A 27,262-nucleotide genomic window follows, 5' to 3' on the forward strand; every position below is an offset into this window, starting at 1 on the left:
TTTCCTAGCTCTGTTATGTTATCTTTGCATTCCTTTCTGCACCAACACTGGTGCAGGATGATGACAAGATGGTTATGGCAGTGAGACATGCTGCCCACAGTGTAATGACCTGAAAATGTCATACAAATCTACATTTTTCAGCAGGAGTTCGCAAGAGGCAGATAGTTGAAATCACACAGAATGCAAACATTGTGTGGAAGGCACGTGGCAGTAATCAGAATTAACGTATTCAGGCACCAGTACCTTCAAGCAACCTGCCTAGAAGAGTATGCTGCAAGTGCTGCAAGAGCAGGTTTCCTAGTGCCATGCCATGCCTTAGCATTATTCAAGATTTCTAATGTATTTCACGGAGCCGGCTTCTCAAGTAAACTCCACAAGTTCATGATGACATGACAGAAATCAAAAGTAGTGTCTAGCCAGGAGCTAGCAGTGAAGTTGTCACAATCATGATTTAGGGGTGGGGTTTTTTGATAGCTCTTAGTAAGGAGAGAAATTAAAATAGGAGGTCAGTGAGCAGATAAGAGATGGAAGATCTGACTCTTGCATAGAAATCTGCTTAGTTTAGTAGGGCCTTGTTAAGGTGTAAGATTCTGTCCTTGGGAAATAACACAAAATTGACACCTATTTGGACTTAAACAAGTCTTGAAGTGTTTCTGGAGTGCACAAGGTGCAATTGCACTCACAAGTAAGCTGCACTTGACACTCATCTTTGCATTTAGCAATGGAAGTCCAAAGTATAGAATTGATGAAAACTATTTACACATTAAACTTCATAAGAATGAAGAAGCATACATTTCAATTAAATGTCTCTGACGTCCTGCTTGGGATTCTGATTTCTGCTTTGCCTTACAGAGTTCTGCTGCTCAGCGTAGCAATATTATCACTCTACTCAGTCCATCTCTTACTGAAGATATCAAAAGAAGGAGGTATGAGAAACAGGTCCCTACTGCATGTATATATCTTATCTTGGAATGTAATCCATCAAGTGTGTCAAATACAGTGTCCCGTGTTTATTCTTTGTTTTGTTTTCAGGATCATTAATATATGAAAAACTGGGAGAAAAGGCATTTGGCTGGCCTGGGAAGTGTGGTGTTTTCATTTCTGTTACAATGCAGAATATTGGAGGTAAGGGGCAAAAGGTTTTAGAAGAAGAGTTATCTAACTTCCAATGCTATTTTACGGAACATAAGTGTTTTCTCCCCTCTGTCTGGCTAAAAGGCTTCAGAGATGAGTGAGGTACGGTATACACTATATTGTAATAAGGCGGGACAGGAGAAATTCATCTTGCCTTGTTTCAGCTATGTGAAACTGCTGCATCTGGTGAAAGCTACTTGCCTGGGATCTCTCCATGACCAGTGAAGAGACTTCAGTGTTCTCTAAACTCTTTGGCTGACTGACCAAAGAGTTAGCAATTTCCCTTCATTGACTATAGCTCAGAGTAGACATCATGTGCTTCAACTTAAAAAAAAAAGGAATCACACCTAAAAGAAAAGCACATGCTTCTGACTTCTGAGTGAAAGAAAGGACTTCATTTTCCAGATGAATTCTGGAGAATACCGAAGAATTCCTGCAACTCTCTGCCTAAATTCACTCTCTGCTTGAAATGACAGTGGGGTTGTGATCTCTCTAAGATTCTGAATGTTTAAGAGTGGCTGTTAAATGTATTAATTTACAAAGATACTTCAAGTGAAATACATATCAAATAACCTCCATCCTCTCAGAACAGGAGACTGTTTGTTAACTGATGTAAACAGTAGAGGTAGGAATGTACCTCCATGCAACAAAGTTTATTTCCTTTTACTGCCCTGGGAGAGGTCTTTTAGGAGACTGGAGAACACCATATCTGAAACTTTAGGGGAGTTTGTAATTTTTTCCAAATTTCTTAAGGACAGGTAGGTGAAATATGAGTTAAATGCATCACTGATCAACTAAATATGTATAGATTGTTTTGTGATCTTTTAGAATCTGGTATGTTTTGCAAATCTCCATTTACAACTTTGCTACCCAGGCAGAGGTGGTTCACATCTCTCTGCTGCAAGAGAATTTTTGATTTTTTTCATAAAAGATCCGATTCCATGGACTTCCTTTCCTTCCTCAAGCCTGGATATCAAATGTGGTTGAATTCTGGAAGGAAGTATACCTCCCTGTTAAAGAGGAATAGATGTTCCTCCAGTCCACTGATTTTCAATCTCTTGTCTAGACTGATTCATACATCTCCAGAGACCTCTCTGTGACTAATGTAGAATAACTGGGAAAAAGCATGCCTTCTGGCAGAACATTTACATGAGATATATAGCAGATCACCCTTCCATCAGGAATCTTGACACCTAGGGATTTTTTTTTATATATATGGAGTAGAATATTAGAATAAAGGAGTTGAAAATAGAAGGAATAAGGTAGATGAAGAGATTTAGAGGCAGAAACAACTGAAGTTAATACAGAATGTGGATGAAAAGCGTCCATTAGAAAACCAATATTTACAACAGAAAAGCAAAAGGAAATGTTGAGCATATAATTTTCATCAGACTAGTGATTTGAGCATGTTGTTAATTCAGTAATATCTGTGTTGTATACTAATGCTGAAGCTATATGTCATTCAGATCTTGCTCAAAACAATATCAAGGGAATATGCCATCTATTTAGTCATAGTTATTTGAACAAAAAAATTCTCTATTTTAACAAAGCCTAATTTCCTGAAACAATATATTTTTCATGCAGCAATAGTGTTTTTTAATACTAATAATTTTTGTTGGGACTACATCATCTTTGCTGAACAGGTGTGTGTTTGTTTTTTTTAGCAATGTCAAGCTACCTCTTTATTATTAAATATGAACTTCCTGAAGTGATCAGAGCATTTATGAAACTTGAGGAGAGTTCTGGGTATGTACTTTTGCCTAACCTGAACCTCAGATGAAAAAAATTTACTTTGATTTTCATCATATTGATTGTTATTTTTTATTCCTCCTCTTTAGAGAATGGTACCTAAATGGGAACTATCTTGTCATTCTAGTAACAGTTGGGATTATTCTTCCTCTCTGCCTTCTAAAGAGTTTAGGTAAGATTAATAACCCATTTAACCTCATTTCTTATTTATACTAGCACTGTGAATTTATATGTAGCTGAACCGCATTTTTTTTTCTTACTGCACAGGTTATCTTGGTTATACAAGTGGTTTTTCGCTGACCTGTATGGTTTTCTTTGTCAGTGTGGTAGGTGACTGTTTGGGTATTTTCTCTAAGCAAATACAGAGCCTGTAAACTGTGCAATGCTGTTGTATTTCTTACCATGACAGTTTAATGTGGATGTTAGAATACCATCTCCAAGTGAATCAAATCAAAAAGTCTTCTGCTGAATGAAGCCGGAATAAAAAAGATTAGCCTAAAAAACAACACTTGAGAAGTAATAAAAAAAAGACAACAGCAGAGGCAGAGTAACAACAAATAACTACAGGAGAAGCAGAAGTGGTAGCACTTGGCTTCTTGCTCCCTCTTCTTCCTCTCTCTCTTCTGTGTCGCTATTTATATTTCTGTTGACGTATCATGGATGTCGATGTAATCCCCTATAGTGCTACTCTTCTGACACCACCTTCTACTCTTTTGTAGGTAATCTTCAAGAAATCCCAAATACCTTGTCCTCTCCCCATCATGGACCACGGAACTGAAAACTGGACAGCCACCAACAACACAGTGCCAATGCACCTGGTCATGTTACCAAATGAGTCTTTCAATTCTGGTGTGAATTTCATGATGGACAACACAGCTGGGCACTTGCCTGGCCTTGAGGAGCCAAAAGATACCTCCTTCAAAAGTGGTGTAGAATATGAAGCACACAGTGATATTAGTGATACGTGTCAGCCAAAATACTTTGTGTTCAACTCACGGGTAAGGGAGAACACGTAGAATTTGTCTTAAGCCATTGTTACAACAGCTAAACTGCTGCCTGCCAAAAGTCACAGCTACAGCAGTGACCATTCTTACTAATGGGAGCTTTATTTTACAGACTGCCTATGCAATACCCATCCTGGCATTTGCATTCGTATGCCACCCTGAGGTGCTACCAATATACAGTGAACTGAAAGAGTAAGGTTCTTAAATTTTGTCCCATACTTCCAGATAAATATAGCTAGAGATCACTTTTTACATGGTCTGTCTTGACTGCTGGTGTGTAGACAACCACCTGCTAATGATTTTTTTCCCATAGTAAACACATATTGGTTTTGTTTGGCCTAATACTGGTGACAGAGAACCACTGTCCAGATAGACACGTTGATCAATATTTACTTAGGAAAGGAGGAATCTGGACAGACCTTTGAATGACACGAAATATACTGGGGAGTTTGGTTGCACTGAAACATATGATTCTAGATTCTAATTATATATTAATGACTTCTGTGTCTGGGTCAGCTGCTGCTTACTCTTAAGATTTCTTGGGATGTCTTTGGTTTGGATGTCTTACACAGGCTCTTCATCAAGCCTATTTTGCTTATCAAATATCAAAAATCAAATATACTTTCTTAAATCAGCACAGAGTCGACAGTTGGGAAAGGCTATGAAAATACTTTTGAAGCATTACATTACAGGAAATTGTGCTGCAAAGCTCAAGGAGGCCAAGACCCATTAGCTCCTATTTCAGCAGGTTTAACCACTGAAGAAAAAAAAATTCTCAAATGACTTGGGAATAGGCTTCCAGGTCCTATAAACTAAAGATTTTCTTACACCAAATCTTTAACCAAAGGATTTCTAAAAAAAAAAAAATATAGGATTTAATCCACAGGAGAATCTGCAGAACAGTCCTATGTAGATACAATGTAGATATAATGGTGTGTTCACAAGGAGCTGACTGAAAGCTCTTGTCTATTATTACTACCAGCCCTGAAATTTTAACCACTCCATTTTTTCATTTAAAATATACAATTTGAGATTGATAGTACATAAAAAATGATACCGAAATGATATGGCACACTTACATGTTGTCACTAATTAAACAGTAGAAATGGAGTTTCAACACACTTTCATAAGTCTGTGCTGTTCCGCAGATAGGTGCAAAGCTTCATGTGAAAAGCTCTGTATAACCAATATAGTTTCTAAGAACTTCCTAGCCAGTGAGGGGATTGAGCTATTACTCTTTAGAATAGTTGTTGTACAAATAAAGGCTTTATAAGAATTGACATGTTACTTTTTTTCTCTTCTACTTCAGTCGCTCCCGAAAGCGCATGCAGAATGTCTCAAATATCTCCATCACTGGCATGCTTATCATGTATCTTCTGGCTGCCCTTTTTGGATATCTCACCTTCTACGGTAGGTCAATTCTCTGTGGTTTTACCTGCCATTTTAAAGTAGGTGAGATGGTTCTATCACACCAGGACTCAAGTGTTCACATAAGTTCTTGTGGGCTTGAATACAGATGTAAACGTTAGTCAAACATTATACATAGTGTGTTACCTCCTGAATAAACAGTGGTACATATCCAGCTTTCAGGCCACAAGTTCTTCACCCATGAGAGACTCAGTAGCACCTACTAGGGGGAACAGTTCTGTACCTCTTGGTTTTGTGAACTCAGACAATAAGCTGCTGTAAACTCAGCTCTTGACAAAGGCCCAAGAGTGACGGTACTAACCATCATCCAGTGCTCAACAGTTTCACACTATTAAGTACTATCCACCCTGGCTCTGATGCCGTTAATTCAGCTTCATCTATGCCAAAAAAACAGGGTCAAATCATTGTGGTGTAAGAAAAAATTATGGATGAGCTAGACTAACCAGTAGGTAAACAGAATAGCCCCTGTATTAGCACAGCATTTTATGCAAACACCACATCTTTTTACCTCGTTAGTTCCTCTGTTACAGCAGAGAAACAAATGACACAGCACAATCTGTTCTCAACTACTGGGGCAAGTGCCCATTTAACTCTGTCTGAGGGCCAGGACACCTCAGGGGCTGAAGTCTAGGGATCTGATCCCATTTCAGTGAGTTGTTTCCTATTTAGTATCAGAGACATTATTTTTACGTCAGGTTTCATATTCACCTAATGACTTTGAGAAAGTCATTTGAGATACTGGAGTAAGAAACATCATCTCAGAGCTGTATTAGCCTCATCATCTCTGAATGACGGACTCATATCAGTCATGCTGGGAAAATTCCTCTTTCAAGCCTAGCCCATAACACTTATCTGATGACAGTGACCGGACCATAGTTAATCTATGCAGTATAAAGATCCTTTTGCATCTGCAGATATTTGTTAAGGGATTCAAATCCTTTCTGTTTCTTTTTCGTAGGAGAAGTTGAAGATGAGCTACTCCATACATACACCAGAGTGTATACATTTGACACTCTCTTGCTGTCTGTTCGCCTGGCAGTGCTGGTGGCTGTAACCCTGACTGTGCCCATTGTCCTTTTCCCTGTAAGTAACTGCGCTGCTGGATGTGCAGTTAGGGCTAGACCTTATATACTGACTGTATATACTTAGCACAGGCAGACTTTAACATTGGAGAAGTCAGTCTGATTTTTCACTTGCGAGAGGCTGTTTTCTCACATGCAGTTTGCCCAGAGCAAGAATTTTAGGTAGTTAGGGTTGCAAACTTTGAAAGACTGAAATGAATTCATCTTTATAAATAAATCAGAAATAAATCAGGAACAACTGCCCTGTCTCTTTCTGCATGTCTCCGTGCTATAATTAACAGAGCAGCAATGTAAGTTCTGAAAACTTGGGGATATACTGAAACCACGTATGAGATTTCCTAACACAGACATAGGCACCAACTACAGCATTTGAACTCAAAAAAGACACACGCAGCTCAGGCCACACGCTGTGCAGGACTGCCAAACTTGGCTGAGAAGGTGAGAGGCAGAGGCCCTATGAATATCTTACATACTCAGGTCTGCAGACAGGGGGGGAAGTTAAGTGCCGGAAAAACAGAGGCAGTCAAGACCCAGCCACACAGTCAGATGGCTGAGCAAAGTCTGGAGCTTCTAGGTGCTGCTCAGAGGGGAAAATGGAATATCCATAATAGTAGGGACAGAAAGACTAAGCTGAAATAATGGCTGTGTTGAGGGACTGACCCTTCTCAGGGATCAGTCCCCACCTGAAGAGACGACCTCCAGGGTCCTGACTATACGAGACTGCCTGTTATGCCTTCCCTGAGCTGCTGTGCAGCAAGGGAGATAATAGTTGATCCTTGTCAGTAAGACTGGAAGGCTGGTGCGCAGTTTGTGTGGCTTGTAAAAGTCCAGCATCACACAATCCGTATCACAACATAGTGTTCCTGACCTATGAGAGCAGTAATCCTGAGGTCCTGTTGCTTCGTTGCCCTGGGTGTAAACACGAGCTCTGTGTATGTACTATTGCCATGTTTGCTGACAAATATCTAAGAGCAGGGATCACCATTCAAGGTAGTCTACAAAAAAAAAAATCTGGTATAAAGCACCCAGAGTAGTAAATCCACCTAGTTTAGAGTAGTCTGGTACTCTACCTGAAGTGTCAGGTTTAAAGCATTGACTACATGCTTAAATTAGACTTAACTGATTACTCTTCATGGAAAAACTTGTCAAGGGCATTGCAAAATCCTCTCTCTGTCAGACAGATGTAGCATTTTGCATTTTTAGCTTCCTGTATCATCATTTTTATATCTTAATAGTGTGCAAAGGCTTAGCAGTTACATACCATAGTACTAATTGCTCTATTAAAAGAACCCCAGAGAAAATATCATTTGCCTGTAAGCAAACAATTTTACATGTTGTTATCAAACAATATTATATGGCCTATCAAGACAGCCTGCTCAGCAGGCCCGATTACTCGGAATGAGCAGTATAGTTGTATCAACTACTTTGTTATGAACTGCTACATGTGTATTTTCTTAAAGTAGTCAGTTTATTCTACTGAATAAAAATATAAAAAATATATGATTTTAAAAATCGTAAAAATCATTTAAATAATAAATCATCGCAAGGCTAAAATAACTTAAATATAGATCTATGTACCATTAGTCACCGTAAAACTTAGTTTAATATCTTCATTTTAAGGAATCAACCTTAGAAACTTAAAAGGCAAAATTCATGCTGTGTTTTCAAATTACAAGTCCTAAGTCCAACAAAACCCTATACGTTTATTGAGTTGCCAAACTCATCTAGGAAAAATTGTCTGTTATTTTAAAACAACCAAACAGAAGTGGGTTTTGAGCTTTTTTCAGTGTAAAAACATTATTGTTCAACTTCTGCTTTCCAAATCTTTTAAGTTAATCACAGCACTGCAGAGTAACACCATCTCCTGCCACCGAAGGGATTTGCTGTTGACCTTTCTCCTACTTACTGGCTTTGCTGATGAAAAAGCAAAAAGACTCTCTCTGTGTTGTATGAAAAAGTCAGCAGAGAAAAAAGGATCCTCTGCAATAGCTTTTAGGATTATAATTTCCAAGTGGCATTGAAAAATATGCTTATATTTTGAGATATATATATATGGATATGGATACATATAATAGAGGTAAAATAACAGCTTGGTCTTTCTCTCACAAAAGTAAATGACAGAACTCCTGTGGGAGGAGGGATTAGGTTCAGCGATACAGCAACTCATATTTCACCCATGCATTTTTTGCCTGCTGATTAGTATCCACAGTGGGGTGTTCTTGGGTTGGGTTTTTTTTTTGCTGATATTAGTATCTTTCAGTCGAACAGATTTCATGCCCCTGATTTTACACCCTATTTACTTTACTTTCTTCTACACTGCAAATATTTGATTTTCTGCATTTAACTGTGAACCCAGTCCTCAAAAACATACATCAGAGTGAGATTACATTGAGGTAATCGAAGACTGAAAACACATTTCTTCAGTCAGAATTTCTCACAGCAAAATTAACTAGCATAGAATTTTTTAAAAAGTGAAAAAGCAAAGATACATTAATTGCTGTTTTACTGTCTCTGGTGGTTTTCTTCCTACAGATCCGTTCATCTATCAGTGAGTTGCTGTTTCCCAAAAGACCATTCAGCTGGATAAGACATTTCCTGATTGCAGCAGTGATTCTTGCTTTTAATAACCTGCTTGTAATTTTTGTCCCAACTATTAAAGACATCTTTGGATTTATTGGTAGGTTTTATAAATACTTTTTGTTTGCTCTGTTAATCCCTTCCACAACATATTTACATTCATGGACTGAATGGCACTCTCAGTTCAGGACTTAGAATAGAGTAATGTAAACACAGATTAAAGTTAAAAGGAAAATAAAAATTCCCAAACAACTGACAGACAAAGATAAATGCTACCTAAATTTCTTGTTACCTTGCATGAGGCATGAGAAACCCGGTAAACCCAGTATAAAACCTGGAAAGGAATTCCCATTTTGACAAATAGGGCATTTAGTGCATGTGGAGGAGAGGGAAATCACCTTTGGTTTTCAAGCATGGAGAAAATGCATTGAATTCCAACCTGTGATGTCAGAAAAGGGAGAAAAGTGGCACATTTCTTTTGACATTCATGGTTCTCTCCACACTACTTTCTTTTGGACAGTTTTGGCCTCTGACCATGAGGTCCATGAAGAGCCTCCACAGTCTGAGCTGCTTGAGGATTTGGGGATGCAGACGCCCTTTCGCCTTGAGAAAGAGACCTCCACGATGCTTCTGTCTTTTTCAAATTTTGTACTCCAAAGAGGCAGCCAGTTTGCTCCTCCTTGCCTTTTACATCTATGCCAGCATGCTGGGCTCTGCCAGGAGGACAGAAGAAGAGTATGCACTTCCTGGGTGCAGTTCATCCACCCTCTTTTCAACACCTGCTTTCTGGGGTCATCACGCCCTAGGAGTGCCTGTTTGTCCTCAGTTGACTAGCTTACATGCAGACTCTATACCACAGGCAGCGACAGCGGTTTGAATAAATCCTCTCAGTAACGAGTGCTTCTTTGGACCCTGAGCACTCAAATGGGTTTTTGGATACGTACAGCTCTGCACAAATGCTGTCTTCAGAGAGAGATGGGCTTGGAAGACCTACTGCCTCCACACAAACTCTCTTTTGCAGGTGCACTATGCTGCTTATGTGTCTATGACATGGTACTTAGCTCTGCTTTCTCTTCCAGGTGCCTCTTCTGCTACAATGCTGATTTTCATCCTCCCTGCTGCCTTCTACCTGCGGCTTGTTGAGAAGGAGCCCCTGAGGTCTCCCCAGAAGATTGGGGTAAGGGAGTTGGCAGCAACTGTAAAAGGAAGCCCTTTGACATGCAAAACCCAGCAGTTCCTCACAAATGGTAGTGTCACACTCAAAATACAGGTCAGGCAATATGATTCACCTTAGTGTGGGCAGCCAGGCTTCACAAGCCAAAGATTTTAGTGCCCCACTGCTACTCATACTGTAAGTGTCTAGGTTAAAGTGTGCCTTAAATCACTAGAAAAGGGCGTTTATTTAATCCAGTCTAAGCTCTAGTTGACATTTGCACTTGTATAAATAACACCTATACAACGTATAAGGAGCTGTTGGTTCACACTGGAAAGCCACCCATGGATTAACAGGAAGATTTGAGGTCAAGGCTAAGAAGGACATTGTACTGCAAAGATAATTAAGTAATAGGGAGTTCCACACTGAGATAGATCCATACATCTACAGGAGACATATATGAAGGTCCATCATTTACATCATGCTGAACAGCCGCAGCAGGACCTTTCATCTTGAACATCAATAGCTATCTGTGCATTTAACAATATCACAAAGGAAATGTCCCTTGAAAATTTACCCAGAAAAGTTATTGTTGAAATGTATATGCAGGCACATTTTGTAAACAGATGTACATGTATACATCTATATACCTGCTCATTAAAAATACAGAAGTGGAAATTCAACCAATGCATAGTGCAAGGATAAAAGAAAAGACTTTTTATCATAAGATGATTTCTGAGACTGACTTTTGGAGCTGTCATTATTAGGGAGAGGCTGTGAACATTTTTTCATGTCTCTCTATTCATTCTTCATGTTTCTCTGTGTTTCACACATCTAGAATTTCATGTCCCGCACTGAAATAACATACAATATTTACCTTTCTGTTGCAAGGTCAAATGTTGTTAAGCGTGGACAGGTTACAGTAAACTAAAGCCCCGCTAAAGCAAAGGGGTAATGTAAGCATCGGAATCGCTTGAATATATGCAGAACTGTCTTCAGAAAAGAGAGATGGGCTTATCTGTTTGTTTAATAAGAGGGGGAAAGATTAACTCTGAAGCTGTTCTTGATATCAGAGACAATGATCAGTCATTGAAAATTGATCGGCTTTAAAGAAAAAACTGTTCCTCTGTTATATTTTGTATCATTATTTACAATAACAAGGTGGGGTTTTTACAAGACTAGCTAGTCACAGAGGACTGACTCTGATTATGTAGCTCTGTCTGACATTACTGGGACCACAGAGAATGAACAAAACATACATAAATGCAATTCTGGTGAGGCTTGCTTTATTAATACAATTTCATTTTTCAATTGCAGGCTCTAATTTTTCTCATAATTGGCATAATCTTCATGTTTGTAAGTATGACACTTATTGTAATCGACTGGATTTACAATCCCCCAAGTTCCAGACATCACTAACCTGCGGAGACAACTGAGCTGTTTTTTATACCATGAATATTTGTATTGTGTGCTCCAAGGGGCACCTAAATGGGACTGTTATTCCTGGCTAGCAACTGCAGTATTTTGAAGACAGTTTCTGGTAAGGTCACTAGAACCCGATGGAGTCTACATCATCCTTTTCAGTAAGGATCGTTATTTATGTATTAGGAACCTGAGTCTATTATTTTGGACAGGTGAAATGAAATGCGTGGCGTGGATGTTTTCTGTTTCCAAAAACAGAATAACTGTGTACATAGTCCTAAAAAAATAGCTTGGTGTTACCTTTTTCAACCTCTCCCATCTTGCTAATAACCACAGTGCCAATGGCCCTGAAAAGGTCATTAATGGCCTGAAAAACAGCTAGTGCCTTCTTTTCTATCTGAAGCCCATGGAAGTGGCTGCCCAGCTCCAAAAGAAAGAGTACAGTTTCTGTAGGGATCTGAAAGGTGATTGCTTCCTACCACCCTGTCTCTCAGAAAGATGATGGCTTTGACAAGTCACTGGACAAAGCCGAGCCTCAGATTTGTTGCCCGTATTCATCACCTTTGGCAGGTGGCAGCTGTTGTACAGAATAAAGCCCTCCGGCACAGGCCATGTGCTGGGGGATGTGCTTGAAGAACGGTTGAGCATTCGTGTTTTGTTGTTAAAGAAGCTTGTGCTGGAAATGTCAGGCATTTCTGCTGTGGGGGATTTATGTTTTCTTTACTTTTTTAATTCTTGTTAAAACTTGCATCACTGAACAAGTTTTATCCTCCATAAAAACTTGTCTTCCATTCTTAAGGGAACTTAAGGAGACCACAAGGTGTGACAAAACACTCTATCCAGTATTGTTCGGTACTTATGTATTTGATAAAAGTTCAGTGCAGGAAACTGTGATTTGCTATATATAAAAATATATGTATTTATGTACATTTTTTTTTTCCTGTAGCTATAAAAATGTTACCCTGTGGTAAATAATTTTTGAAAAAAAAAATGTATATGTCACTCTGTTTTCATAGTCACACACTCATTATTGTTTTGAAGAAAACATATTGGATTGGTGGGTTTCTAAAAGGTTCATTTTTATTTAGAGGTGTTTGAAGTACACCTATAGCAAGCCCTAGTTGTTACCTGTTTAAAAACACATTCAGATGTTTACTACTCATGTTACAATAAATTGCAAGATGTTTTCCTCTTAAGAAATTTTAGTATGTGCCTCAAAGTTCTGTATTACCATTGTATACCATAAATTTGGGCAATTTGCTCTGCTGCTGCAACTTGTCTATGCATGCGCTAGCATTCAGCAACGTACATAATTAAGGTATGCAAAGGAAAAGACATTACTGACAATTTCAAGTGTATCATGCTATGCAGCTGTGCAAGACAGAAAAAAAACCCCAAACAGTTAAGTTCTCTGTTATATGGACGCTTAATTAACAGTGCCCTCCAGATTTTGGCTGTGCTGTAGAGTACCCACCACATATGTTCTCTGCACACCCCAGGGGAAAATATTCAGAGAAGTCACGGTAACTCCATAGCAGAGGGAATGGGTGGGAAGGTGCAACTCTTGATTTTAAGACTTATACAGAAATCCAGGCTGATGTAATTGGAGTTTTCATTTTCCAGCTAATAAATCTTCTGGGTACACACCTGTGAACTCAGAAAGTCATGGACTACACAAAAGTTGACTCTTCTCACTCCTCCGCTTCTCATGAAATTTAACGTGCATATTTGTGCGTGTATGTAAATGTGTGTGTGTATAAATGCGTGAGTGTATAAATGTGTGTCTACTTACAGGCTGACTGGAAAAGCATATCAAATATATATTTCATGCCAATTGCTTTCTTTCTGAGCAGTATTTTATGCTCACTCGAGTACAGCATCCTGAATACATTGGGACAGGCTCCCTGGCAAATTCTAAATCTAGGTTTGCATTTTTTAAAGAAAAGGTGCCAATAATCTTTTACTTTAGTTGAAGCAGATTAACACAAATTGTGCTGCTTTATTACTGAAAAGACCTTTAATATGGATTACAGTTAATTGTAACACACCCATACCTCTCTCTTCCTGCTGCAATTATTGAGAGTTACATGTGTGGAAGAACTGAACCCTAACTTCATCTTTTCTTCAGAGTAGAAGCCCATATTGTGACTGTAGCTGCATGCAGGGACTTAGAAATTCACGGAGCCCACCTAAAATATAGATGAGCTCAAGAAAAATAACAGAAAAAACTATGGAACAATGGCACAATTGACTACTTTTTCATGGCACAAAACTGACAGCGTCCAAAATAGAGGTAGAGACTCTGTAAAGTGTCAGTTTTTCAAGTTAATATATGTTGATCACAGTGATATGCCGCTGCCATGCACACTGGAAGTAAGGGTAGTATTGTACGCTAACTTATTAGTTCTGCTGGGAATGGTGGATGTTGAAGTTTCTTGTTTGTTTTGTAATGTTGACAATGGGCCTTGTGAGGATTTTTACTACAAAAGCACTCATGGATGTATAATAAATTAATTTTTTTAAAGACTGCAGATTTTTTTCTTATTTCTTCTCCTAGCAGGAGAAGGAATTTTTTTGAAAACCGAGTGGAATCAAACTGGTAGCCTCAACACAAGCATCACTAAAACTGCATTCCCTTTTAAGAGAGAAATCTGTATGTCCATGTATCTGTAGATGAGCAAGACAGCAGGCAGGGCAGCCTCTTCATATGACAGCCCTTTTGCATACCCTGTTTTGTATCTATTTATGGAGCTGTGTAGACATCACTGGACAGAGAATGGCTGGCGTTAAAAGTGGTGTTATCTGTGATATACTGAATGTTTTTTTCTTTAGAGCGTGGGATTAACCAGGATACACAGTATAGCAGCTAAGTATAGTCACTGTTATGAACGTGCACCAGATGGTACCACTCTGTATAAATACTTCCTATCATTGCAGCTGTAGGTTTTCCTGCTGTTACATATTTGTCTGGTCTATAATCATAGCCCAAAATATACTGGTCTACGCACTGCTCCAGCACCGATGAGCTCATGTGAGAAACATGCTCACAGACCCAGCGAGGCAGCGTTTGCAGCCTGCCCACTAATGAGGGAGGCACTGCAGACCCAGACTCTGCTCAACACCTGTGATATCAGCATCCTCCCTGATTTTCTCCTTCCCTTGTAGTCAGGTATCCTTAACTCCCTGCAGCATCTCTTTTGCTCTGTCTTGATGGTTCTGGAGCTGTGAATGTCTTGTGGCAGGAAGTTGTTTCTATTAAACAATTTAATCGTGGCAAGTGAACGAGGAGAGAGAAAGAAATGGAAGAAACATGCTTTCAAGGACAAAAAAAGAAAGCAATGAAAATGTATTAGACATTACAGCAGTCCTAGGGGTGTGTCATTAAATAGACATGACAAGAATACCAGAAGTGATACAGAGAAAACACAAGTAATCAATAAATATGTCAGCTCTGGATTTGGAAAGAAGCAGAATAAGGGACAGTCATTAGAGGGCAAAGTCCTCTCTAGTCCATAAATAATCAAAGTTGATGTTAAACAACATCTATCTGAGAGAAGGGCAGCAGGCCTAGATAAGCCACAAAGCAGCTGGCTCTGGTGTTAATTTTCAGTAAACCTTGGCATGCTTGGCTAGTTCTCAATGCCTGACATAATAGTAATCAGAGCTGGTCAGCAATTACTCACAGAGAGGTCTAGTTGGTGCTATAGGTGGAAAGTTTCCATTCTTTCGACTTTAAATTTCAATTGAATTTGTACTGAAAATGTAAGAATGCAGACACGTTCTGGCTGAGTCCAGGCAGATCCTCACTGTCCATTAACCCATCCAGCAAGGTGTTGTTTTTTCCTGGGGGCTACAGCTCCTGGCCTCCACCTCTCCTGGAAGTTAAGTCCCCTAGGCTGGGAACATATTATAGGGCCTTCCTGTGTAGTAGGGGGCCAACCTATTATACAGACATCCAGCCCAGGCAGCTCAAGTGCTTTAGCTGGAGATCCAGGATGAGCTCAGGGTCACAGGTTCCTCCCATGGAGCTTGACTTTTGTGCTATAGTGACAATCCTGACAACATTTCCATGGCACATTGTGCTGCCTAGTAGCATCCTGGAAAAAAAGAAACCCACCCAGAGAATGTTTTCAGTTAATTAAATCATCATTTACTGTGAACATTTACAAGCCTGTGGTGAACCTGGGTGACAAAGACTGTTTTCATAAGACAATGTGAGGGACCTCAAGGAAGGGATTTTAATTAACCTCCCATTCCACACCTGGGTTAGATAACGGTCTTAAATTAGTGCTTGCAGGCAACAACATGGGCTTCAGCTGCTCATCTCAGACTTTTAGTAAACTACATGGAAAAAAAATTGCTGTACTCACTGGTCTCATAACTACAAATACGTGTGAAGATCTGCTGTTTCCAGCTACACAGGAGACACCACTGACACCCCACACCCTCTGATCAGAAAATCATTGAATCACAGAATCATTAGGCTGGAAAAGACTTTTGAGATCATCAAGAAAAACCGTACCTGTCCACTACTAAATCATATCCCTAAGAACTTCATATGCCCATTTTTAAATACCTCCAGGGATTGTGACTCAACTGCCTCCCTTGGCAGCCTGTTTGAGTGTCTGATAATCCTTCCAGTGAATAAATTTTTCCTAATGTCTAATCTGAACCTCGCCAGTGCAATTTGCGGCCATTCCCTCTTGTCCTATCACCTAAAATAAGGATGCTACTGTGCCGGGGGGCTGCAAACTGCCCTGCAGCTGGGATGGGCTGGTGGCATTCACAGTGCTGCAGAGTTGCTGCCTTTGTCAGCAGAGTGTAATGCTGAAAGGAGTCCCACCTTGTGAAGCCTAAGTACCCTTGCCCACCAGTGAGCCATGTTCTAAACCCAATGCATTGTATAATGATAAATAGTTTTGAAAAACGATACACTGCCCTAATTTTGCTACATAAAATAAGATGGACACTTTGTTCTGTTACTAGTAATTAAACAGAAGGTGTTTATCTCCCAGCAGAAGCAAAGCTAAATATAAAAGGGTGCTTGCTTGGTCACAGCTCTCCAGGACATTTTGAAGTGGATATTTCAAGTTCCACGTGCTCAAATGGAAAGTGTTCACAGCATTCATTCATCTCTACATTCAGCATGTGCCTCTGCTGGCATGTTTACTGGCATGTTTTTGGCTTGGGAGTTACCCTGTCCTAAATAACACATTTGCTACACATTTATTACCTAGCTTTTATTCCCAAAAGGATGGTCTGTACCTCCTCTCAGGGGTAAACTTGTTGATGCCAAGAAGTGACAGCTGCATGCCATCAGCATCAGCCTCCTTTTCCCTCTCCGACCAAGGTGAAACTCTGCCTCTTCCACCACAGAGTATCTGACCCTTCCCACCGTTTCTTTCCCAGACTGATGGGTTTAGCTTTTGCACAAGTAGCTCAAGCAGTTGACCCAATTTCCAGATTGCCATGTTCAGACTAACCCAACAAACAGCTTCATGGGCATGAGATAATAGAAGTCCTCACACTAATATAGACGCTACTCCTTTGAATCCCAAGCTTTAATGTCGTCACCCTGGGCAAATGTATAGGGCTTAGTACAAAACATTTCTGAACTTCCCTAGGAAGAAGCAGTTGCTGAGGTAGACACTTTTCACATACTCCAAGTTGTTCACTGTTTCCTATATGTCATTTGGTGTTCTCCCTTCAGCTTGCAACAATACCTCCCCACCATTCAGGGGCACTTCAGCCTAATATATCACTAGTGGACAGAAATAGGTGCTCTACTTACGTCAAAGCCACATTGCAGGGGTTAGGAGCCACCTGTTTCCCTCCTTCAGCTACAGAGTGATATAAATCACATATACCTGGAACTTGCAATGAACTAACACAAATCTTCCAATGGGTCCTGGACTTTCTTCATACATTCCTTTGCTCTGAACAATGTTCTTTCACTCTACAGTTAATTTTATAAACCTTCTCCAAAATGCAATTCAGACCTTTTTTTTTAATCCGGTCTCAAAGAAAACAAACATTTTAATTATCCCTGCTATTTCACCTGTGAGGTACTGGGCGGGGATCAATAGAAAATTATATTCCCTATTATTTTCTCCAGGAAATCTTATGTCAAACCCTGGGCTGCCACAGGGAATGTGGTTCCTTGTATTGCTTATTAAGAGTCTGCAAGACCCTGAATTCTTTTATTGTCCTCACCCATAGCAAGCTGTGCAAACATTCACAAAACATGCAGTTAAAGCAATAGTAGACAATTAAAGCAATTCTGCTTCTAGAAGATTTGGGAAATCAAAGACAAGACTACTCAGAAAGCAAGTCTCCCTGCAATTGTCTCCAATGCCTAAGATTTCATACTACTACATGAAATACATCAAATTTCATGCAGTCTAACAGCATTCATAGTGGGGTGTGTCAGGCAGCCTAGTCACGGATAACTCATTTTCTCATACACACTTATGTACATTGCCAGAGCCGTGAACAGACATTTGGTTTAAATGGGAATATCTTACCTGGCTTCCATTACAAAATAAAGACAAGGACAAGCTCAATATTTTTGTAAAAAAAGAGGCTATCATCAACATCCTCTGAATGGACCAAAATTGTTTCACTGCCATAGAAACTGTGCCACCAGCAGCAAAGGGATCACATCTTTAACTTCAGAAGTTGGGAGCATGCAGTGAATTCTGGCTCCAGATGATCTGAAGCACAACAGCTACCATGAGGGCCAGTACAGGGGAAATTTTGCTAAAACAGTGGGGTCAACTAAGTGCTGAAGTCCTCACCCAGCATCTACCAGATTGAATGCCAAATCAAAGAAAGGCCTCACAGCTGAGTGCAAGTGTGAAAAAGGTTTTTACAGTACTTAGTATAGCCTGATAGAATATTTTGATTGATTATCATGGTAAATACCGGAAGCAAACTACTAAAATGAGATTAAGGAAATGCTTCTACAGTCAAACTGGATTGTTTCCATTCCAAAGGAGACTTTTTCCAGTTTCATTTCCACTTTTTCTATTAACCTTATGCCCTACAGTCAGTGAATAATATGAACTAAGCACTCTATGAGTACTAGCACTAAAATGTGAACCCTAGGATCAGAAGTTCTGCAGGGCATGCTGAGCATTGCCTTCAGGCACCATGGAGCACCTACCACTGGAAACTACTCCATTGCCTTCTTTGATTCTTACATTCTGGCTGTCTCAATCCTTTAATATTTGCTAGCGTCCACATTGGAGTTCTACGCTGGTTACTACAGCTACCTAAACATTATGTATTAGCAACTATTGTAAAAATCACTAAGGATTAAAAAAAGAACTCCTTAGTTATATCTGTCCCCTTAAGGAACAATAAAGAAAACCTTTTTTATTTGATCTGGTAATTTTACCAGTACATTGACATTGATATATAACCATGTTGAAAGTTGTGAGCAGAAGACAACAAAGATTCACCAGAATAACAGGTTCCATCATCTGACCCTCAATTCCAAGGGGAGACATGAAAACCTCTTTCAACTAGAGTGCAGAAGGTAGGGAGCTAGGAAAATGCTAACTTTTCTCCACCATGTGTTTAAATATAACCTTTGTGTTCTTCTCTCTTCGTTCCTTAACACAAAAATACTTCACTGACAAAGATTTTCGAGCAAGGAGATGGCCTGGAGAGTGCCAATGTGCACATGACTTCACCAAAGTGATTGCTGCTGCTTCAGGGAGACATGCAATCTATGATGGATAATAGACAAACACATGTCTCTATAGCAACAGTAACACTAATATGTGTTTGCATAAAGGTCCAAGCCCCAAGGGACTCATCTGAGCCTTCATGAAAAGTTTCAGCTCACCAATGAGAGAGCAGACACATTCCTGTGAGATGAAGATGGCCAATGCACCATATATTGTGTGGATTACTGGTCACTCGGGACTGAAACAAGTGATGGGAAATAGTTTGTGAGAAATCCAGCATCTGATTAACCATCCAGAACTAACTAGCTAAATAACAAAAGTATTCATAAAAATCCAAGTCTTCCTATGACAATGAACAGAAATCAGTAAATGTGGAGGTAACGGCTTGCCCTGAAGACTTTGCTTATTTCTGCTAAGCTACACAGAGTTGATACACCAGATATCTAGTACCAGCTGGCATGAAGTTACTCCAATAAAAGCAAGCAGAAAAATTCACATGTGCCCTAAGACAATTGGCAACCAACACACAAGAAAAAACACATTAAACTTGTTCCTCAAAAAATTTCCCTTCTTCTGTTTTGAGGGCCCACATGTATTATCTTTTAATGTAAGGAAATTTTGCAAGCACTAATACAGATCAACTCTAAATGTACACTTCATTCTGTCACTTCTGCCAGCCCTATATAAAATATCGGTTACAGCATAATTCTCTGGGCTTTTTTCTGGGGTGTTTTTGTTCTTTGGTATTCATTGAAATCGTGAACACAAAATATGAAGTGCCGAGCACCTGATAGACTGAATAAAATGTGCAATATTTCTAACTTCTTAGTTAAAATCACAATATATTTACATTTGTCCTGCATGCAGATAATTCAGTTGAATGTCAATTGATATATTTGGATATAGTTTCCATCGATTTACTGATAATATTAGTGTGTCCTCTGAAAGCATTCAGCTCAGCTATATCTAAAGTTCAAATAGATTTTAATAGATCCATAGTTATATCCTTATCAAAGGATAGGCAGAAGGAAGGCAGGGGTGCAATCTGACAACAGAAAGTTCGTGAATCCAGTCCTGAAGTCTATGCAATACAAGGAATTGTATTTCGCTTTTTGGTTTTTGATGTCTCTCATTGCACTGAAGAGCCTCAGCCTAGAACAATGGCATTTTTGAGACAACCAGAATACATGGATGGTTATTTTAAATATTGTTGGACAAAGCTACATATGATAAAGACCACAGGACTGGAGGAAGGCAAGATGTATTTGTCTATTGGGCACTGATTAGATCTTTTTTGTGTGTTAAACGATCTTTCCTAATTGGCACTGCTTACCAACGTGCCTCCACGTGAACTGTGCCCCAGTAACAGCCTTTAGCCAGAGGAATCAGAAACAGCCAGGCACTTGCTCTGACCAGAGCCTGTGGACAATCCCACTGGCATTTCTGCCTAGAGAAATCATCCATCCACATATCTCCAACAAGATTTTTCAGCACTAGTAAAGAACTTACAAACTCATAACAGTCAGATATTAAATCTTTCCAGAAGAGGGGAGAGAGGTAATCCTAATCATCACTGGCACGGCTGCTAGTCAGGCGATGGTATCATCCACTCTGGAGTTGCACACAGTGGTGCCTGGACATCCTTTCCAAAGCTCACCAGAGCAACTTGAACCCACTAGGCTGATCATGCTCTGAAGCCTCATAGGGCAAGTGATAATTCAACTGCTGAAGCTCTTTCTTTGGTGAACACCTCACCGTATGCAGGGTCACTGAAGGCAGCTGCCTAGCATCCTTTAACTTTCAGGTTAAGAGTAAAGTCAATGCTAAAACAAATAGACTGATAACTTGTTCTTTGAACTAATCTATCCACTGAGACCAACAAAACCACTTCCGCTTGCATTTGGTTTTCTGTGTGAGGAAAGAAAATTTCTTTTTGACATTTCTGGCAAGGTCAAACGGCTCTGCAGTCAGTAACACACAATGTGCACATGAAAAATTAGCATTTTGGAATAATATCCACACTGCTGTTTCCTGATTACTCATGCCTCTGCAAAGAGAGTAACGAGTTCCTGAGTTCACGCAGAGCATGGCATACTAATCCTCAAAACTACTACAAACAAGCTGAGGAGGAATTTCTGCCATACCCACCACTGTCCTTTAAAGCGTTACCTTGACTAACTGAATAAGAGCCTGGTATGGTGACAGGTCATACACAGTCACTGCCGCTCTATGCCACCTTGCAGAGAGCAGTGGGTGCTGTCTGTCCAACCCTTTGAGTCACATTTTGAGGAAGACTCTATGAGCTGCTGCATCCAGGATAATTTCACATAGTTCCTGAGGCATGAGACAGTCAGTAGAGGTGGGGTGGCAAAAACAAAGTTGACTTTAAAATGACAGATTTCCCATGATAGATGTTAGAAGGAAAATAAAGAGGTTTCACAATCATAACTGAGAAAATGCCAGCCCAGTCCCTAGGCTAATGTACCAATGAATTACGAGGGATCTGGAGTGTCTGTCTTGACTGTATAGGGAGTAGACAGTTTTTGTCTTATTGTCTGAATAGGGGAAAAAAAACCAACACACAAAAAAGCAACCAAAACAAGAAAAAAACACCCTTTAAGTGGGATTTATATTTTATTATAAAAATTTATATTTTTATAGAAAAAAAATAGATGTCATGGTCCATAAGTTCAAAATTTCTGTCATTGTAGTTTTAATTAATGCTTCCATGAGTAACAAGAAAGGTAACAGAGCATGAAGCAATCACATTCAAGTACACTAAAGTTCTGTCTTTAGCCTCACTGGGAAAATAGCAGCACTGAATCGGCTGGGGAAAAAAAGCATTGCAAATGACACTGAATTGCTAAGGAACTGAGGCTAAGCTCATCACAGTAATCATAATACTGGGAGGAATAATTTGAAACCAGAACAGGATCATCTCATTTGTCCCACAGGAGAGAGGATTCACTCAGGCACACTGACACCCTCCATGAGGTGTCCTAGGGTAAGTTTGGAGGGGATACTAATAGCCATGGACATACGGCAGCAGAAGAAGGGATCTCTGAGCAGTTCACCCCCTGAATGCTTTCTCAGGGCACCAGGCCAGTGCTGCAACCCATGCTGCTGGGGCTCACACTGACACCAGCATCCGAAAGGTGAAGCCACGTAAGGTGCAGTCATGCTGAGGAGCAGAGCGGCTCTGTAACCAGTCTTACCCTCAGCAGCACCATTCTTTCAGTCTACTCTCCACTACCAGCAGATTGTCTCCTTCACAGACAGCTCCTCCCAGGACAGAAACACCAAAGCTGACTCCGGTCAGGGCAGCACGGCTATGGCTACGCTAGCACAGCAACTGCGCCTAAGCAGTACCACACAGCTGATGTCCACACAGACAAATTTGCTTCTACCTGTGAGGCAGATGGCCATGTCTATGACACCTTCAACCCATTCTCTCCAAACTGTTCCCATCCACCTTCATCTGCAGAAGAGTTAATTGTTTCTGGGGAAAAATCATACCAAGGAGTGTGTGAACAATGAAGGACCACTGTCCAAGTCAATACTCAGGTCCTAGTATTTTTACTACAGCCAAGGTAGCTGCATCGCCTTCATTTGGGTCGGGCACGGGTCTGCTCCTACTGAGCCAGCTGAAAGCAGCATGTTTGCAGGCCCAGATTGTAGCACCAGGAGTTGGTAAACCCAAGCTGACTGCATACCTCTACACCTGGCTCCCTCCTGCTCACTTGAGGACCAATGCCTCTGACCCCACCCGAGCTGGCTTCCAGCACCCACACAACAGCACACGTGAGCTGGGAAGCCCTCCCTGCACAAGTGAGCCTGGCAGCGTGATGTAGATATTCAAGCTGTCTTTACGCGGAACCACCTTGGGAAGACATAGTACCTGTATTATGGGGGTTTTCCAGAGCCACTTTCCCTCTGATGACAGAAAGCTGATATGATATAACAGCAGGAACAAAACACACAAAAGTTCAGCTTACAGACTGTCATCCAGGAAAGCACTTACAACAGCACAAATAAAACTTTAATACGCACTTTCAACTTCCATTGAAGCACATTTGCTTGGTACAGTTTCTTTGTCCTTCACATGCCTATTAAAAGATGAGGTCTTGATCCTGAAGCTTTTATACCTTCATTTATTTTGAGTGTCTCCTCCTACAAGAAGGTGTGGCATTACCTGTACCTGCAGGACTAAGGTCTAGGTGACTGTTTCAGTCTCCATGTTTATATAATATTGATCATTTCTTTGTACTTTTGCCTTTTTTCCCTGGCAACACCTTTCAAAGCAAAAGGAAATGAAACAATACTTCCCTCTACTGGAAGACCCAGGAATTCTGGAAATGAATGCGAAATGTTAAATTTTTCTAAGCTACTTTGTTGGATTGAGAAGACAAACCTCAGCAGCAGGGGATCAAGAAGAAGACAGAGGGGAGTTTGAATTTTTCTACTTGGTTCGTAGCTCTGGGTTAAAGCCCTGGAGAGCTCCTGTATAACTCACTCTTTTTCATCTAAGATTTAGTCAGTGTGCCCTGTTTATTATTTTAGTTATGAATGCACCTCTGAAAACACTCATGCCAATCAGGCTGTACGTTAAGATTTTGAAGTCTCACTGTGAGTGCAATTTTCTGAGTCTGTAGCACTCTTACTAGGTAGATTTTCTCAAGTTTCAATTACATGGCTTATTCCAGGACTCCAATGGGAGGTTTGGAAAAACGTTAACCACCACCAGTGAACAACTTTGAAACTCCCACTGCGGGTGCAAATCAATGGCTAGTCAAGGGAAGGCCCCAGAGAATGTGGAAAATTTCACTTGTAGCTCAGAGATCTTGCAAAGAAGGCTGTTTCACAGAACTGGAAAGGGTGATTCCCAGTGGAGTCATGGGAGCCCTGAGATTTCCAGATTTTTTTATAAATCAGGATTGTGTAAAGCAAGGTCAAGCACCAGCTGTCCCATTCCTTATTTCCAGGCATCATCTACTGGCAGCTGTCCATAAGCTTTCTATAGATAGAGAGATTTCAGCTGGTTGTGGAAGCCAGAGGGAAATTTGATAATGGGAAATTTATACCTAATAATTCCCCGATACCTCTGTTCCCAGTTTTGTTGCTATCATCTCCCAGTCTTCCATGGGGTTCTGCACAATAATTACAGTACCTTCCATACCTTCTGATCATGCATAACTTAATTCTATAATTACAATAGTAGGCCTGATCAACAAGTTTAACACCTATAAATATATCTTCGTAGGAAATCCAAAGTGTCCTGAATTGCTCTTCAAGTGATGAAGTATCTTTATCTAACACCTCTTTAACCGGTGAGGTAACAGATGAGTTATTCAGCTGCTAGTAAATGTTACCATTTCTGAACTGAAACACAGAACTAGGCAACAGCAAAACTACAGGCAGGAAATCAGCCACAAAACAGATTTTTCAATTGAAAACAAGAAGAATTATAGGTAGGATCTCGATAGTAAGATCCTGAGACCATGGTTGGTATGCATCCAGTTCACACTGAAGGAAAGCTGTTACTGATTCTGTAGTAGCTGCTCAAGGACTGTGGCTCTAATCCAGGGCTCACCGTTTGCCAGGGCTCTGGAATTAACACCTGCTGCTTTGGAAATAGTGCTGTGGCATCTCTCAGGGACTAGAAGAGGTCAGAATGCCCTCCCCTGCCTCCTAAGATCCACTTGAATCACCAGGTTAACCAGCTGGCTAAAAAAAACCCAAAAGGTAATAACACAACTTGATTCATGGGCTTGACATGCTCAGCTGAGGATTCTTTCCCCCCTTTTTTTGTTTGGTTAGTCAGTTCCTCTGTTTCAGGGACCTCGGATACTGTGTTTCTTCCCTGCATGCAGGAACATACCCACCCCAAGTCTGAAAAGGAAGGAAAATGTACTGTTGCTAAAAATGATACCATCACTTGAGGCAGGTCATGAGCTCTTTACGCCAGCAGCCTTGCTCAGCTAGCTCAACTCGATGAAATCAGGTTGCATGTATGAGTAACTACTTATTCAGCTTCATCTAGAATTCAAAATCTGGTCATTTAAAGTCAGAATAAGAAATGAAAAGATCATAGCAGATCACAAGTCCTAAGTCACATTGTAGAAAAGGACTTAGTGTTCTTAATTACTCAAAGCAGTGGGACTGCAAGACTTGGCATCTTCCATCCAGTAGAAAAAAAGGGGCCTTTTTTTTTTTTTTTTTGTAGGAAAACAGCACACCAACCTCCCAGAAACAACATAGCTGGAAAGAATAGAGCTGAAGAGATTTCCTTTTAGGGCAAATCTCTCAGCCATTCACTGATTTATTATTAACATTCATACTGCTGCTGTGTTAAAAGGCTCCATCTAGCTTGGGCTCCACTAGGCTAAATGCCACAACCAATGACTTTATTTGCACTTCAGGGCTCAAGCTCAGCCTGTAGCCCAAAGTCCTAGATCACCGACACATTGCCCATCTTGGAGGCAACCTGCTGGTCCTTTAAGCCAGGAAAGTGGGGCAAGAAGGACAGGTTTCCATGTGAGGGCAGTCCCTAAAGATAGCATGGTCTTTCCTAGCTCAACATCTTTTGTTCTGAAATTGGGACTGAATTTGAGAAAAAGAAGTTAAAGTGTCAGTTTCAGACCTTCTCATCTGATTCTTCAGAGTTGTATACCTTGCTGCACAATACAGCGGTCCCTCATTCACTACTTATAAATGGACATTTGAGGAATAGTGGGAAATTTCAACCAGCTTTAAGGGACACCCCCTTGCGTGTTTTAAAAATTTGCTCTGTGGCATTGGTCTCACACTGGCTTTGCTCTCTGTGGTCAATACATTTGTAAATTCAACCACTGCAACGCATGGGGCATTCCTTTAATTTGGTGACCATTGTCCCCATATTGAACTTCTTGAGTCATGTTCCTCAGATGCTTGGACTGACCCATCCCCAGTGTGACTGGAAAAAAGTTGTGCTTCCCCTCCATGATAGCATCTATGACTAGCCTACCTGATTTGGCCATGTTTTACCTCCCCAAAGGCACAATCTGAGACAATGAAGTCCTAGGGTTGACTTTGCATGGCCACTTGGTCCCTCTGCAAATACCTGGCAGAGTCCTGAGGGACAGCACATTCCTGTCGCTCCACAACTCCTGTCACCTCTGCTGCACTCTGCAGCTCTGCACCTCAGCAGCAGTCTCACAGAAAGGCATCTGAGCATGCACTGTTCCCCACTGTATTTGTATCTGGCTGGGCAGCTGGGGATTATTCTTTCAGGCTGGAGAGTAGTGGAAATAATGGCTTATAGCAACTAGGAACCGCTAAAACAAACCTTTTCATGTTTGTGTACTTGAAAGTAAAGATGTAGGGTCCCAGAACTTCAAGGAGAGGCTGCAGCACCTGGGAGTGAGTTAGCAGTGTGTGTCAGGGGTGTCGAGCTTCAGCCTTCGGGGCGCGGCAGAGTAGCATGAGACAGTCACAGAGAGACTAATCCTGTATGGTCTTATTTCACAGCTCTGCCTCTGGATAACTACAACTTGTGAGTTCGTTGTAAGAACAGGATTTTGCAGATATATACAAACAGTAAGTATGTTTAAAAAAGGGTCAAAGAAAGCAAAGATCAAGCGAATAGCATGTGGTATACTCATAACATCCGTGAAATCATAAATTGAGTGCTTTAAGACCTGTTGGCCTTTAATGCCACTAATTTTTTCTGTTTCCTGCCTCCCAGACCATGAAATGTTGGCCCCTCCAGAGAAGGCTATTGCTAAACAATCTTCAAACAACATGTAATTGCCAAGACAACCCCTTTAGATTTTACATGTCCCCGTGAATTATTAGACTTCACTGCACAAAAGAGCCTAAGAAGAGCCTTTGAAGATAATATCCCATGGGCTAGCCATGGCCTCCGTTTGCCAAGTCTCTAATGACACCACCTCAGGAGGTACCCCTTGCCAAAAGTCTCCATTTCCTTTTGCAGCAATATGGCACAACACTATGAAATTCGCTTTTGTATTTCTTTGCCAC

The 27,262-nt window shown here is 40.5% G+C and overlaps 1 protein-coding gene across 3 annotated transcripts in view; it reads left to right on the plus strand.

Moving 5' to 3' along the window:
* The window catches only part of SLC38A4 (solute carrier family 38 member 4), a 34,977-nt gene extending 20,897 nt beyond the window's left edge, over positions 1–14,080 (plus strand). For 2 of the 3 annotated variants that reach the window (XM_054083763.1, XM_054083755.1), the window contains 11 exons: positions 853–926; positions 1,033–1,125; positions 2,799–2,880; positions 2,973–3,055; positions 3,151–3,209; positions 3,603–3,881; positions 4,000–4,079; positions 5,197–5,297; positions 6,274–6,398; positions 8,930–9,074; positions 9,495–10,047. In XM_054083763.1, coding sequence (XP_053939738.1) covers positions 853–926; positions 1,033–1,125; positions 2,799–2,880; positions 2,973–3,055; positions 3,151–3,209; positions 3,603–3,881; positions 4,000–4,079; positions 5,197–5,297; positions 6,274–6,398; positions 8,930–9,074; positions 9,495–9,808 — 1,435 coding nt within the window. In that variant the 3' untranslated portion in view covers positions 9,809–10,047. The other variant, XM_009564466.2, reaches the window with a different exon arrangement.
* Positions 14,081–27,262: the final 13,182 nt, after the last annotated feature.

The sequence above is a fragment of the Cuculus canorus genome, chromosome 1, assembly GCF_017976375.1.
Source record: "Cuculus canorus isolate bCucCan1 chromosome 1, bCucCan1.pri, whole genome shotgun sequence".
NCBI lineage: Eukaryota > Metazoa > Chordata > Aves > Cuculiformes > Cuculidae > Cuculus > Cuculus canorus.